A 15972-nucleotide genomic window follows, 5' to 3' on the forward strand; every position below is an offset into this window, starting at 1 on the left:
AATGCTGTTTCAAAATCAGTAATAGGAAGACAATTATAAGTCACCAAATTAGGAAAGATGATTATTCTATTGCAGTCTTATCTCATCTTGTGTCAGGTTGCTGTTGCAGACATCAGATGATGCTCTTGTCTGCTCTCAGCCACCCATCAGGCTGCTGCATCTTTTTGTGAGCAGTTTATTCCTCATTGAATTGCAACTCAGACTCTTGCATACTACCCTGGCTGCATTCATAGCTGTGCACTATTGTTTTACAACAAGGTTAGCAGAAGTTCTTCTGGCCACTTCTTAACATACATAGTGCTTATTCTTACGGTAAGAGATTTCCAAAGGCATTAGAGATGAATTGTATACCTCCAATGTTTGCTTGCCTTCCTCCCGGTCAGTGTCTGGTGTCTTTCCTGGCAGATGTGTCTTCCTGCCTGACCAGGGAGCCTTCTTTGTGAACTATGTGATTGCCTCTGCTTTCGTGGGCAATGGGATGGAGCTGCTGCGCCTGCCAGGCCTCATCCTTTACACTATACGCATGATCATGGCCAAGTCCACAGCAGAGAGGAAAAACATCAAACAGGTATTGGAGCCCCTCCTTAGCAGGAGGCATTTCGATGACTGATCCTTGTGAGAAACAGTGGGAGCAACCATCCTTCATACCATTAACTATAATTTTCTGATGTTTTGTTTTTTTTTTTAGCCTTTGTTTCGCTTGTCCATGACAGGTTCATATTCCCTTCATTCACAGCACAGATAACAGGGAGGGATTTATTCCAGTCAGAGACAGTCAAAAATCAAAACCCAAGCTCTGAGCTTCAGGTATCAATCTCTTCATAGCTCTAAGTCAGAGTTTTATGATTTGGATTTTATAGAGTAGTTCTGATTTTATCTTACACTCTGAACTTCAGGGATTTTTTTTATTCAAATCCGTCTAGAGTTAGTTTCGTCTGTCAGCCATCAGGTGTGTAGAACTTGTTTTAAACTGAACATACACCTAGCAAGATACATATTTTTGCCTATATTCTATTTTAAGAGCTGGACTTTCACTTCCAGGTGAAGTGTCATCCTATAGCTTGAAATTCCAGGTGTTACAATGGGAACTTAAGCCTGTATACAGCTGCCACAGTGAGGTGAAGATTCTGAGATGGCACAATTATTTTCTGTCTTGGGATTTTAAGGAGCTGCTTCTTACAGATGCAGATTCCCTGAGAAATTACTTTAAGCCTAGGAAAGAAACAGCATCTTTTCTGTATGTCCAAGTAATAAAAACACAAAATACTTCATCTAATTACATAATTTCTGCCTCTTAGGGAAATAACTGATCTCTCAGGGGGAGTGAATAAGAGAAGGTGAATTGTTGCTTTAGTGAATCTATTCTTAACTCCTGACACATTGATGGATGACTTGAGAGTTTTGGGTGTTTTGTTTTTGTTCCTAGCAACAGGCATTTGAATATGAATTTGGAGCAATGTATGCCTGGATGCTGTGTGTGTTCACTGTCATCATGGCCTATAGCATCACGTGCCCCATAATTGTCCCTTTTGGTAAGTTTTCCAGTGAGCACTGTGGGAATGAGATGGGGCATGTGGAAAATTTGGAAGGCCCAGCTCTGCATTCTTATTCCTGTTCAAATGCTGATAATCCTTAGGACTTGGATCCAAGTTTTTCCTTCCCTTCTTGCAGAAGAACAGTGAAAAAGAGTATTAATTACTTAGCTCTTGTACTGCCTTTAGAGGTTGAAAGTACGTTTAATGTCTATTAGATGTTTATTTTATTTCTCAAATTTGATGGCTTTGGTGGTGAGGGGTTTAGATCAGACATAAGTTGTAATAAATAATTTTATATAGTTGGTATTTTCATTTTCTAATCCAAAACTTTACAGAGCTAGATACAAGATAATTATCTAAATTAGATATTGTTCAGAACTGGTTTAATCAACAACCTTATTATTGGGAGAATGTGGCCAATTTTTATGTAACAATGTAATTGATATTTACTTACATTCCATTTTGTGTGCAGTTGTAAATATCTGAATGTGCTGCTGCATCCCAGAGCTGTTGCAATTCATAGCTGCCACAGCAGTTGCTGGCTGTTTGTTTGGATAAGGAATAGCTGACTTGAAATCCAGTCATGAATCTGGTGAAGGCTGAGAGAGAGATGTTAAGCCACTGTCAGGTCTTCCTTAGCAGCACAGTGGAAGGGGAGTTGGGAAGCCTTCTCTACTGGCTTGGCCTCATGTGCTAGCACCCAGAAGGAGCTCTGGGCTCTCCCTGGGAGCACTAGAGGCACCAGAGAGAAGTGTGTGGAGAGGGGGGAGGTGGAGGTGCAACAAGCTTAGGAGCAGGCGCTGTCTTGCAGCTGTACCCACCTCGTGTCTGGGGGGTGAGTACTCACTTGGCTAGTGTAGATCTCCTCACAGAGTTGCTGCTTTTTATCAGACCTCTGACAGCCTCTGCGTGGCTCTCCTGTTTTCCCTGCCAGGTTTGATCTACATCCTCCTGAAGCACATGGTGGACCGTCACAACCTCTACTATGCCTATCTTCCTGCCAAGCTGGAGAAGAAGATGCACTTTGCAGCTGTCAACCAGGCTCTGGCAGCTCCCATCCTCTGCCTTTTCTGGCTCTATTTTTACTCATTTGTGCGGCTGGGTAAGTAGTACCTGTTTTAACCTGGAAGATGCTCCCAGTGCTCTTGCCAGCTTCCCTGAATTAGATGTGAATTTTCATAAGCTTTTTGGGCTTTTATTTTTCCTTCTCTAAAGAGGAGATCATGGTGGTTGCCTGTGGCACTGAACTACACAAGATTTGCACAAGAGCCTTTGACAGAGATGGCTGATATAGTAAACTATTAGTGTGGGGCTCCATATTCCTTCATTTCAAAGAGATTGTGAATTCCTTAAATCAGTATACCTGGAATTGGCCAGTTGGGCTGCAAAGTGACAGACAGTGAAGATCGTTACATAAAACAAAAATCTATTTGTATTAAGATGGTCACTGGCTTCACTACCTGCATTCATGTAGCCTGGGCATAAGTTTAATTTACCTGGGTGAATTGGCTGCTGTCCCTGTTATACTGCCATCACTTAGGGAAAAATGCTAAAATGTTGGCTGATGCTAGTCCTTGTGTATTCTACATCATCCATCAAATTTTACATGGAAGACTGCAGTAAGCTGGTGACCCTCTTCCACACACTGTAGTTTAAAACCTCATGTTTTGTATGTAATTTATCTTTAAAACAGGGACATTCTGTGTTTAGCAAATAATTGACATTTATAATATCAGCTGTGCTGTACTAACAGCTTTGATGCCAGAAAAGGTAGGCAACAGCTTACAGATTTTTATCCATGATACAGGAAGAAACATATGACATGGAATGGGGATTTCACTGATGCTGGAAGGGTTGGGTTCCCCTTCTTTGGAAGGAAGCTCCTGATAGCTAACTCAATCGTGCCCTCATGGCAAATGACCATGTTTGCATTGTATTTCCTAGTGTACCAATTGTCAGAAAGGGATTGTTGGCAGGCTGTCATCCAACTTCAGGGAGAGATAAAGTTATAAGGAAAGCTCCCTGTAGATGCAAGAGGCACTTGGAACTATTGCTTTAGAACTTTGCTTTGTCCTTGGATTTGCATAGCTGTTCCTACATTACCTGTATCTTTAAGAACTTGTTTTTTCCTTTGATTTGAGAGCTGTTTTTTTAATCAGGAAGACCAACAAATCTGGGTCCTCTAAATTAACAGGAGAATTTCCAGAACATGCTTTAGAAAAATCAACTCCAAGCACTCAGCATCTGATGCACCTCTTTAATTGTTAGGAAGGAAATCCTAGTGAAATAAAAATTAAAACTGTATTATAATGTTTTCTAGTTTTGCATGGTAAAACCATCATTTGTCAGGGACCTTAATAATGGAAAACACAGACTAGACTAGATTGCTGTGTTTGGCTTGGTCAGTGTAGAGGATCCTGTTTACAGGATGTTGTTCAGTGGTTTGTCAGTGTACAGGGCAGTCTGAGAGGTAGGTATTTGATACTTTGGTTTCATTCCCATTGATTTCATAGCTGCTTCTTTTGCCAAAAAGAAGGAAGGAAGAGTAAGAGAGCTTTGCTTCCTTTTCTGCAAAATAGATCAGTTTATGGTGTAAAGCTTGGTTGCTTGGTCATTGTCTTGTACATTTGGCTTGATATGGATGTTTCAGTCTGGTTGCAGAGTCCAGTGACAATACTTTGGCTTCTCATTCCTCATATATTAATGTAAGACGGGAAAGACCTCTCCCCCAATTCTCAGTCAGGATCAAAAATCACCTTACTACATATAGAAGGTGGGAGGCTGTACTCATCTTTTTCCTTCTGTGTTCTTTCTCAACTCTTGTGCCATCCATCCATCCATCCATCCATCCATCCTACACCTCCAGCACCATTGGGCCTCTCACCACAGAGGAGGTGAGGTTCTATCTGCAGTTCAACCCCCCATGTCCTGGGACAGTCACTTAAATCCCATGTTCTCCAGAGCTGTTGGCAGGCAGGAGTTCAGAGGACACAGTGCAGGGGAAACTGGTGTAGGAGACTTTTCCTTCCCAAATCTCTGCTGTTTGCCTTGTGGTTTGCACCATACATTGGCATTGGTGTAGACACACCTTACCATCTGGTAAATACTCATGTAACCTGTGCTTAGAAAAACAACCTCCTCTGAAGGACACTCCAGAGTACCCCTAGGGAGGTTTTTTCACTTCATTTTTTGGTTTGAATAGTGATGTATTTATAGGGCTTTTTTGGTTTTGTTTTTTGCATGTGTGAGGTGTTTTTCCCCTTGTGAACAGACCTGTGCAGGGCTTCTATAACCTGCTAAAGTGTAAAACTTCTCTATTCTGTGCCACTGCACATGCTGGGGTTACCATAAAAATGTCTGAGGGTTGGTGTTGCCTCTTTTGTCTGGAGAAGCTTGGAAACATCTAGGGTTTGCAATAGTGTTTACTTTTTCCTAATATCCTATTCAAGTAATCCTTACTGCAAAATGAGATTAATTTCTTTAGAATATTTCCCTAGTGGATCTGGATAATAAGAAGTCACTGTAATCTTTAATACCTTTTCCATACTAGGCATTTCCTATAGTTTATTGCACTCTCTCTGAACTAAAACTTACCTGTCAGCCTAGTTCATATTTACAGTCTCTTCTCTTGATCTTTTTCCTTGGATTCTTCCCAGTTCTGTCCGTATTTTATTGTACACAAACCTACCCAGCTGAAGGCTTAGTAGCACTGAATTATTTTGTGTAGGTGCCAGAGACTTGTCTTTTTTTTTCCATTTTCCCCTTTTCCCATGTTCTTTGATACCATCCCACTACTGACTGCTTTTCAGAAGTTGTAAGCAGCAGTGCTACTGTTATCCTCATATCTGCATTTTACTTTTCCTTCCAAATTGTACTTATTTTCTGTTTTCTACGTACAGTTTTATCTTGCTGTTGCTTTTGGGTGTTTTTTGTTTGTTTGTTGGTTTGTTTGTTTTTTGTTTTGATCCTTTAAAGCAGGTGGGGTGGTCTCATCTACCAAGATCATTTTGATTCTCTTGGAGCTGATGGCAAACCATCCAATTTTGTGCCATCATCATAATTAATCAATGTAATTAATATTGTATTTCACAGATCATTAATGAAAGTATTTAAGTAGTGGGTTCAGAATGGATGAATGAGGGAGGAGAAGAATCACTCCGAGTCTTGTCTATCATTTAAGTATTACAGCAGCATTTTTTGGCCTCTAGGAGAAGTGGGAGAACTTGGTATATGATGGCATTATCCTGTTTGTGGCTGGAACTGGGCTGCCCATTCCTCTAAGGAAAAAAAAATCCATGAGGCTTCTGAAAATGAGGAGGATAAATAAAGACTTCTTTTGGTTTTGTTGGGTTTTTCTGCAATGCATTTTTATATTGTATTCTCTGGATATTTTTCTAGGTTTTAAAGCACCTACAACCATGTTTACCTTGCTGGTTGTCAACATCACTATTGTTATTTGCTTGGCTTACACTTGTTTTGGCTGTTTCAAGTACCTGAGTCCACTGAATTATAGGGTAAGTGATGGATACCTGACTTTTCAGCACCTACCAGTGTGCTTGATGGAGCACCAGCTATTCCTGCTGGGTTGTCCCTGCCTTCCTGCTTGCAGTGTTTGTTCACAAAGATTCATGGTAAGATGGCTGAAGAGGGCCTGTAGTACAGGTAGGCTGCTTGGCAGAGTGGAAAATCTATGTCTACAGGAACTGAATTTGAGAAAAAAGAGAAGTATGGAAAAAGTATCCTGGGTTGCATCCCCAGCAGTATGGCTGGTTGAGGGAGGGGATTCTGTTCCTCTGCTTCTGTTCCACCTGCAGTGCTGCATCCAGCTCAGGGCTCCCAGCACAGGAAGGACATAGACTTGTTGGAGTGAGTCCAGAGAAGACAACCAAGATGATCAGACGGAGGGAGCACCTCTGCTATGAGGCCAGTCTGAGAGAATTGGGGGTGTTCAGCCTGGAGAAAAAAAAGCTCTGGGTTGACCTAATTGCAGCCTTCCAGTACCTGAAGGGAGCCTACAAAAAAAGATGAAGACTTTTTACAAGAGCATGTAGTGAGAGGACAAGGGGAAATGGCTTTAAACTGACAGTAGGTTTAGATTAGGTAATAGTAAGAAATTCTTCACTGTGGGGTTGCTGAGGCGCTGTCACAGGTTACCCAGAGAAGCCGTGGATGCCCCATGCCTGAAAGTGTTCAAGGTGGATGGGACTTGGAGCAACCTGGTCTAGTGGAAGCTGTCCCTGCCCATGGTAGGGGCTTGGAACTAGCTGATCTTTAAGGTCCCTTCCAAGCCAAACCTTTATATGATTCTGTGTAGAAGGATTTGTGGAGAGTGTCAGCACTGCACTGAGATCTGTCTGTGCAGGTTTTGGGTGCTCATGATCTGTGTGTGTTGTCTTCACTCACCAGTTTGATGTTTTCTCTCTCTCTTTCCCCACCTATTGCTGGTTACAGATTGAAGACACACAAGGTGAAAGAGGAAAAGACACAGATGTACCAACAGTCCCAACATCTTCTGTAAGAAGCTAAGAGTTACTAATATTCCCTTATGTTTACTAGAAAAACTTAATTTCTCACTCCGCTTACCAAAGAGCTTGTGTAGGACATACTAGTCTGAATGGACTGTGGGATTTCCCATGTGCATGTGGGACCAGAGAGTTCTGCAGCTGGGCTCCTTGACTGCTCCCAGGTGGTGTTCCAGAGGTACCTTCGGCTGCTGTTTTAGGAGTAGCTGAGACACACTGCTTCCAGCAGCTCTGTGCGCTGTGTTCTGTGCCCTGCCCCAGACAGGGCCTCACATCTGGACAGCTGCCAAACACAGTTGCCACTGCTTTGATTCTGAAAATTGTGACGTGTAGCAGGTCTTGCTTGCCATGTCACCGAGAAGGATGTAGGATGGAGGTAGAAGGAAAAGCCTTTGGCCTTCGTGCCACAGTCAAGAGGTGCAGGTGGGTGTTGCACCAGGAAGCCTCCAGCAGGGTGCAAAAGGCCTGAGGTGTTAAGGTGAAGAATGGGAAAAGGATGAAAAGAAGAGTGACAAGGGGAAAAATTCTCCTGGGTGAGTTATCCCAGCACTGTGCTTTGAGAGACACTAAAACCCTTCACTTGTGATTTCAGATGTACGTCCCCCAGGTTTTACGTCCTCATCCTACTGAAAGGACGGTGCTGGCCCCCACGGAGCAGCAGTCATATGGCACCATGGACAACACTTGTTCCCAGGCAGAAGGAATCAGAAGCTACGCCGCTGGACCTGCAGTTGTGGAGCAGGCAGGGGGAGCTTCGCCCTGAGTGCCGAGGATGAACACAAGGTGGAGCACTTGGCCCAGGTTTAGCAGAACTAATTCCCTGCCACCTCCTACTAAGTATTCGGTGTTACCTATGTATTCCTGCCTGCAGAAGAGGTACAGAAATAATTCATTGTGTGGTCTGCAGCTGTGCTGGGAGATTAAAAAGCAGATGCCTTGGGACTGATTGTTTTCCAGGCTGTCTACACACGTTGTGAAACAAACAATTTGAACGTGGAGATGTTGATCCTCAGGGACTTCACTTTTGCTATCTCATCACTTGCCTTATGAAGATAACTTATGCTGCATACAGATAACTAGTCACCAAAGCCAATGCAACTATTAGAGCTGTCATTTATTTATTCAAAATAATTCTTCCCTTTTTAAAAATCCCCAACATTTATTATTTATAAACCTCTTGGGATGTGTTAAATCCTGAGACAATGCCACTTTTGATGAAAATACTGTTTGTGTGGGTGCTGAGAATGGTGTGTGGGAGTCTCTCCTCTTTTCACCCAAAGTAGTCAGCATAGTTTTGATCATGTTACCTTTTTTTTTTCCTTGAAAGAGATGAGGGAATTACTGTGCACTTGGGTACTAAAAGTACCAAAGCAAAAAGAGTGGTGTAAAGAAGGGAGTGATTTATCTGATACTGTTTTTATATGTTTTTGGAGGGCATTTAGGTTGTTAGTTTCTGTTCACTATTTTTAAGGGCCTTCCACTATGAAAGTTCACCTGCCAACAATAAAGGATGTAAACATTTTATCTCTTTTAGTCTTGGGTTAAAATGACAGGTATCTGGGTTTTCTCTATAGTGCCAATTATATGAGTTGCAAGATACTAAGTTTTTAAATTATGTAGTAGGTGCTAATCTATTCCGAAGTGCAATGTGTCAAAGTGTAACTAATAATCATGGAGCAATAAAATACTGAGTTTAGAAAAATATCAGGCTGTCTTGATTTATTTATTCTTTTCCTTGTGTGTTGAAACAGTCCTTTTGCTGGCTGCCTCACAGCATGGTCATGAACTCTTCATAAAAGCACTGCCACAAGCCTTAGAATGACAGTATGAGGAATTTGAATACTTTTGGATTTCTCTAGGGGATGAATCTTTGTGACCTATGGGTAGGAGAAGCTTTTGGTCCTCTGTTTCTTTGCTTGTTGTTAAACTGTTATTTCCTGAATTTGACCTTTTCTAGCATGTCTGTAAGCAGCAATCTTGAGATTGAAGGAGACCTTGTGCCATAAAAGTGTGCAGATGTTCAGTGTCTTGCAGGACTGCTTCCAGCTTCCCAAGAACAGCACTCAGACAAGTGCTGAGCATGAGACCTGCCCACTGCAAGAAGGATCCTGTGGACCTCTGAGCCCCATTCCCACCCTGTTAGCTGAAGATGCACCTTCTGGTTCTTAAAAGGCAGGTGAGAAGCCTTGTCTAGTGAGGGGGGCATGAATTTGTCAGACTATTTTATACTCTCACTTCAGTGGTGCAGTTTAGTCAGGGTTTTGTGCATGTGTGTGTTTATGCATTTTGATTTTTAGCAATCATGGCATTATGATGTGGTGTGTACCTTGTGCACACACTGCCATTGCAGGTTGGTGTTCGAACCAAGAACCCAAAAGAACCCAACAGACTCCACATATTTTACTCATCTGTGAGTCTCATGCAGATGTGAGGACACAAGGAGGAGGCAGTTTGTTGTGTTAATTAGATCAGAAGCCTGTGATTGTTCTGACTCATTTGTAGCTGCACTACCCCATCTCATCCAGGTGTCTGCAGCAGCAGTGGATGCTTATGTGCATGCTTATTGAAGAATCAAATAAATCATTCAGCTACCACACTTGACCTGTTTACTGTGCTGGTGCTGTGGGGGTTTTCTGCTCTGTGATATAACACACTTTTTTGGACAGATGACTTTTGATAATCACTGTGAGTTTCTATGTGTTATATTGAGGACAAAACTCCTTTAATGATTTGATTTCCTTTTTATGCCTGGGAGGTTGTTGAACCTGGGTGGTGACATTCCTTGTGGCTGGCACAAGTTCAGCACAGGCAGGGCAATCTCTCCTATGAACTTGAATAAAGCCACCTGCAGTCATGCTGAGGTGCTTCGCATATAGAATATAGAAAACCTCCGAAGTAATGGAAAGTTACATCTTGCTAAAAAGTCATTGTTGGCATTTGAGGAACCAATTCATGTGTCTGATGGGAAATCACCCGCATATTTCACTTACTGTGTAGCAGCAATTCCTCTTTGTCACTGTGCTCTGTTGCAGTTAAACTCATAAAAATGTCTATGGTATTAGGACAGGCACCAGTTGGAGAAAAGTTCACGGTCACCTATTAGTAAATTATCACAAGATCTGTGTACAGCAACACACAAATTATAGGCTGGTTTAGCATCTTTGCTGTATTGTGCTTGCTTCGCTATTATCTTTTGGGTCCCTCCCTGAGAACTGGAAGTAATTAGGAAACTGCCCTGGCTCTACTTCATTCCTTCATGCTGGTGGATATCTGGGAGGGGATAAAATTAGATCAGCAGGAGAAACTCCTTGCATTCCTGACTGAGCCTTAGAGAAAAGCTGAGGGATGGAAGCCTCAACAAATGTGGATATTGGCTGCACTGTATTTGAAATTCATATTTAAAGCCATGGCACATTCTTTACTGTTCTTTTTATAAACCTTTTGGCAGGCAGCCTAAGCAAATGGCCCAGCTGGAGTTGCTGATTGTGGCTCCCAGAAGCCATATTTGTTGAGATCCAGCGCCTGCTGCTTGCCTTGCATTGCTCAGTTGGAGCAGCGCCTCCCCCACCCTGCTCCTTGCTAAGTCCTTCCCGACATTCCAGCAGCCATCTCCAGCAGTGCTCCCGGCTGCAGGAATCCCGGACAATCTGACACTCTCCCTCCACAGGAGGAAGCCCCAGAGCGTGGTCTGTGATGGGATTCTCTGTGACACAGCTGAGGGAGGGCAGCCTCTGACATTTTGAAGGATGGAGCTCATTTGATACTGTACAGGGCACACCTCTGCAAAGACTTCAGGGAAGATGAATTTTTTCCAGAGTGAGGAAAATGCTACATGGTTTGCTGAAGCTCAGAATCCTTGGCTTGCTTGAATACATGGAGCTCTGTGCCAGGATTCTGTGTGCCAGGCCCATCTGGCTCACCTCCAGCCCTCTTACAACACATTCTCAACACACAAATTATTGCAATTTCTCATTTGCATTAGGTGCACACGTTCATGCTTTGTTTTCCTCTGGGCTTTTCCCATATCCTGAGCCAAAAGCAGATCTTTGTGCTGGCTAAGTTTTTACAAGTGCTCCAGTGTAGCAGTAGGCCATGTTCTTTCTGGCTCTTTACAGAGGTCCAGTTCCCAGCTCTGCTTGCCCACACATGCTGGCAGCACAACTGAAGCTTTCTTGTATCTGTTCTACAGATAATCTGGTTCTGAGCGTTTGGAAGCCTTTTACTTTTTGAAGCCTTCTCTTCAAGAAGGTGGGCTTGTCCCAGAAGCAACAGACTACAGTTTTCACCTGGTTTTTAGCAAAAGTGAGGTGAGAGGCAGAAGATTTGGGGAGAAGAGTTTTATCCCAAGTCTATTGATTACAAAGAAAAGACACCCTTTATTGTCTCAAAACTCCAACAATATAATGAAATGCACACTTTTAATTCCAAATGATGGCCAGGGTCATGTATCTTATCTGACAGTGGTCTTGCAAATTCCTTCTTTGTCTTATCTAGACAAGACTTCTTGAAGGATTCTGCTTGTCACCTGTCTGCAACAGCTGCAAGTTCCTGTTTCAGATATTTCAGAAGTACAGAATTTGTTTTTTTCTTTCTGAGGACAGCTGTCTGAAGGATAAAAACAGAAAGGAAGCAACTAAAAGTGGAGAGACTGAAGACTGGGTCATTATAATGGAACATTCTTCCCTATAATTTCTTGGATCTTGAGTGAAGTCATGGCATTTGCTCTGTATCCCACATCCTGTTGGTTAGAACAGAGCATCTCAGCTGCAGCCAATACAACTTCAAGTGGAAATGGGTGGGACAACTGTAAATAGCCAAGAAGGAGAGAGAGAAATGTTTGTATCTGCTCCCAGACTGAGTGGTTAACTAAGTGCTGGTTAATAATTAATGAAAGCACTCTTCTCAAAAGTGATGTTGAAGGTAAGAGTTCTAGAAATCCAATGTATGGTATGTCATAAAGTGCTCCTAAATAAAACAGGAGCCAGATTTTGTTGCTGTCTCATCATTACTGCTGTGTGATTGTGAATCTCCCATTTTTATGCAGTGGCACAAAAGGGTGAAAGTGTGTGATAGAAGTTAGGGGCTGGTTTTGAAAGGTACCTATCTGTTGTGTTTCTTAGATGTCCATTGAAATAAAAAAAATTAAAAAACTGCAGTACAGGAGGAAGACTGAGAGCTGAGGAAATGTAAGAGAGATGTGTTTTTGTGCACAGCTGGCCTTCCTTCTGTATGAAAATCCTTAATGCATTTGGTGCTGGTTTGTGCTTGGATTTTCAGACTGACTGGCTTTTTTATAGTCTGCTCTCCTGAAATGTAAAGCACTGAGTTGCTTCTTTCAAGTGAAGATGATCCATGTCAAAACTTATTTGGAATTCTAAATAGGCTTTTTCCCCTAAGGCAAATTATCAGTATTTTTTCCCCTCCATCTACAGACACAGAGAAGTAAAATCAGCAGCTATCTCTACAGATAAAAATGGAAAAAAAACCCCAAGTGATTTAAAGAATTGCTAAGGACCATAATTTGGTTGCAGGCATTGAAATTCTTTATGATAGAGTTCTAGATTTAGAGAATGAAGTAGGGTTTTCTTGTCCTTTTATATTTTAAATCTGTAACTTCAAAAATATTCCTAAATTAGGAGGAATTAATTCCCTTTTGAGATGAGGAATCAGAATCTACTGGCAAGAAAAGGGCAAAAATTGAGAAATAAATCACTTGAGCACCTTTAACAGGAATAATTTAAGTTATTTATCTTCAAAAAGATAAAGAGTGGAGAAGGTAGGAGAATGACACAATCTGTGTTCTGCAGTGGGTTCTTCTGCTCAGTTTGTGTGAGATACTGCTTAAGAACTGTTGGTTCTTTGACTGGGTGCTTGACTGGAGTTTGTCCCTTCGTGTTCCTGCTCATCTCTTCCCTGTGCTGCACTCCCTCTGATCACCTGCAGTGGTTTGAACTACTGCTGCAAAGGATTATCTTTCATTTAAGAAGATGATGAAACTCATAATTTAAATATCTTTTATTGTTCATCATATCCTCAAAACCACAACATTCAGTTATTAAACATGGGGAGGGTACAATTATCCTCAACATCTTTAAATCCAGTCAGGAAGGTATTTGGAAGCCTGGGGTTTGGACTACACCTAGCCAGGGGAAGGAGCTGTCACTCAGCACAGAACTGTTTATAAATATCTGCTCTCCAGAAGACAACTGACAATTGTAATGGGGCTAATTCTTCTAGCAGCACTGGCATAACACCATCAGGGCTGTCTGGCGCTGCACAGGGTATTTCTTCCATGAAAGAAAACTAATCCTGAGCAAGACAGTTTTAGTGTGACTTATGTTCCTTGAAGTGCTATTACAGCAAGTAAAACAAGCAGCATCATTTCTCAGTGTTTTAAAATAAGCTACACCGAAATCAATATGGATTTATTCCTTGTCTCTTTCCACAGCACCCAGAAGGAGCTTTCCACTCCTCTTTGACAAAAATGTATCTTCATTTAGTGCATATTATATATTGCACCTGCTGTAAAACAGAATTGTTAAATCATTAAATGATGGTTTTGCTTCCTTTTCCTTGCAAAAGTGTGATTTCTAATCATATTTTTTTCCATTCACGACCTGAGTAATGCCTGACTTTTTTGTTTAATGTATATAAAGTCCTGTCTTGTTGTGTAAAATGTCCAAAGGCTGCATATGGTGACTTGGGTTTTTCAGGACATTATGGTTTGCAGTTTAAAAATCAGAAGTCAAATTTGGTTGTAGTGGGAGTTTGTTTAGCTGGAGCTGTATGAGAAGATTATGACCTTACTCGTATTTTTCCATACCAGAAGCAGACACTTTCCAAAGCACTTCAGCTGGGGAGGAAGAGTGCAAGTTGTTTATTTTCAGTGGCATCTCCATGGTTCCAAACCCCTTATCGAGACTCTTAATGAGCTATAACTGGATAATTAAAAAGCAGGGTTTAGGTCAGCTACTTCTGGTTTCAGCGTGGGATAAATGCATGTTTTGGAATAACTTAATATGGCATGGCTTTTAGGGCAGCAGTTTCTTTGAGCAGGGACTTTGGGGCAACTTTGGGCCAGAAACTGAAGCTTCACTAAGAAATGGCCCTGGAGGAAAATAGAATGTTTTGAGCATCCAAGTGCCACCAGATTCTGTGTTATCCTGAAGGCTGTAGCTACTCTTTCAGAGCCTTATTCCCAAGAACCAGCTGAGCCAGCCCAGGAGCATCACATTTGGCCTTTTTAGAGAAAATTCCCTGGCTGAATGGCAGGTCCTGGCTGACATAAATAAGAACAATTGTAAGAGAGCAGGGAGTCCTTTTGTACTGCTTATTATTATTACAATAGTCTGATATGCAGTTACCTGCTAACAGCAATGTTAAAACTATTTCTCATTATCTGTACTGAATAATTGCCTGTAGCCAGTACCAGAGAGTATCCAAAGTGAATCTGGATTCACTCAAGGTGCTTGTCAAATACAGATCTCAGGGTCCTGGGAGAGTCCCTTGCTACAGGATGAGATGCAGATGCTACCATGGCTCACAGACACTTCATTAGTATTAAACCTTGCCCTACAGGTGCTGGGTTGGCTGTGTTTTGCTAAAACTAGAGGGTTATTTTGAAAAGGTAAGAGGAACTGAGGGCAGGTTTTACAGCTGCTGTACAGCTAATTTCGTACTTTTTCACTTTGTATAGTATTTCACTGCATTTTTATCTAACTGTAGGTAAGTAGGTAATAAGCAACAGCTGCTGATAGCTCTGGGCTTAAGGTTTGAGAAGCGTGACCTCAAAATTCAGAACTGTGCTGTATATCAGGTGTTTAGTTATAATTTTCAAACTCCTAAAATCTAGACCTTTTAGGTACAGATTTGTCTCTCTTTCAGACAGTAGCTTATCAAACCCTGAAGAGCAGTCTGGTGTGCAGAGCAGAACAGGACAGACTTATGCAGGAGGGTGTGTAGTGGTGCCTGTAGCAGCTGTTCTTGCCAGAGGTGAGCCAATTCCTCCTGAATAAGGAGTCCTCTTTCACTTCACTGCTCCTGAAACAAGTCTGGGGAGGATCTTCTCCCCAGAGTGTCTGTTTCAAAGGGAATGATTCTGTGTTTTTCTCCTGAGTGACTGGCCTGCATCACTTCAAAATTGTGCATCAATTCAAAATTGTGAACACAAATTTTGACTAAATGAAAGCATTTACAAGTAAGCATGGAATTAGTGCTCACTGCTATTCTGGAAGCAAGTAGCTGTCTTAAAGAACTCAAGGAACCACTTGAGGATCATATCTAGTAGGAAGACCTGAGAGTCCCCTGCCTTACTCTACTGGCACCCAGGTGCAGCAGGCAGAGGGAGCAAGAGGTCTCATCTCTGCTCAGAAAACTGATCCAGGCAGGTCCACAGCCCATCTGCCCTAACAATTTTCTGTCAGGGTTGCTGGTGGCTTTCAGCACTAGGATTTGAATGTGCTCAGCAGGAGAATCCACTTGCCTTCTGTGAAACAAACTATGTGGTATGCTTATGTCTAACACCTTGTGGGATGGAGTATGGATCTGCTGAGCTTCTGATCTTAGCTTCCATCTCAATATCATGAAATAATACTAATCCATGCAACTGTTATTGATAGATTGTATTTCTTTGTGCTTTCAGAGTTGAGAAGGACTTCAGAAGTGACTGGAGAATAAAACCACACTGAAATCAGTCATCTGGAGATGGGTTCAGAATTGTTTGAAGCTCAGCTGTACACACTAGGGACATGAGCTGGTAAAGCCATACAGCCTTCAATTTGCTTCGAGCAGTTTGCCTTCAATCTGACCTTTGTGACAGATGCAGTACAGAATTGATAGGTTCTGAGCTGATGCTTCTCTTAGCTGGTATCTGCAAAATCTCAGTTGTTAAAAGAATTAAAAGAATCACACAGGAG

The 15972-nt window shown here is 41.9% G+C and overlaps 1 protein-coding gene and 1 long non-coding RNA gene across 2 annotated transcripts in view; both read left to right on the forward strand.

The window, feature by feature from the left end:
- TMEM63A (transmembrane protein 63A) overlaps positions 1 to 8761 on the forward strand; it is a 44781-nt gene extending 36020 nt beyond the window's left edge. Inside the window, exons 19-24 of the mRNA XM_088052346.1 lie at positions 406 to 568; positions 1427 to 1532; positions 2470 to 2637; positions 5934 to 6049; positions 6987 to 7049; positions 7650 to 8761. Coding sequence (XP_087908472.1) covers positions 406 to 568; positions 1427 to 1532; positions 2470 to 2637; positions 5934 to 6049; positions 6987 to 7049; positions 7650 to 7820 — 787 coding nt within the window. The 3' untranslated portion in view covers positions 7821 to 8761. The remainder of the gene's footprint in view (positions 1 to 405; positions 569 to 1426; positions 1533 to 2469; positions 2638 to 5933; positions 6050 to 6986; positions 7050 to 7649) is intronic.
- A 3132-nt stretch (positions 8762 to 11893) lies between these two features.
- LOC148184590 (uncharacterized) lies at positions 11894 to 15844 on the forward strand. The gene is made up of 3 exons (XR_015772292.1): positions 11894 to 11977; positions 14942 to 15049; positions 15699 to 15844. It is a non-coding gene; the product is annotated as an uncharacterized LOC148184590 (long non-coding RNA).
- Positions 15845 to 15972: the final 128 nt, after the last annotated feature.

Source organism: Pseudopodoces humilis, chromosome 3 (assembly GCF_049639895.1).
Source record: "Pseudopodoces humilis isolate 2021_Gansu_Grassland_sample_001 chromosome 3, ASM4963989v1, whole genome shotgun sequence".
NCBI classification, from domain to species: Eukaryota; Metazoa; Chordata; class Aves; order Passeriformes; family Paridae; genus Pseudopodoces; species Pseudopodoces humilis.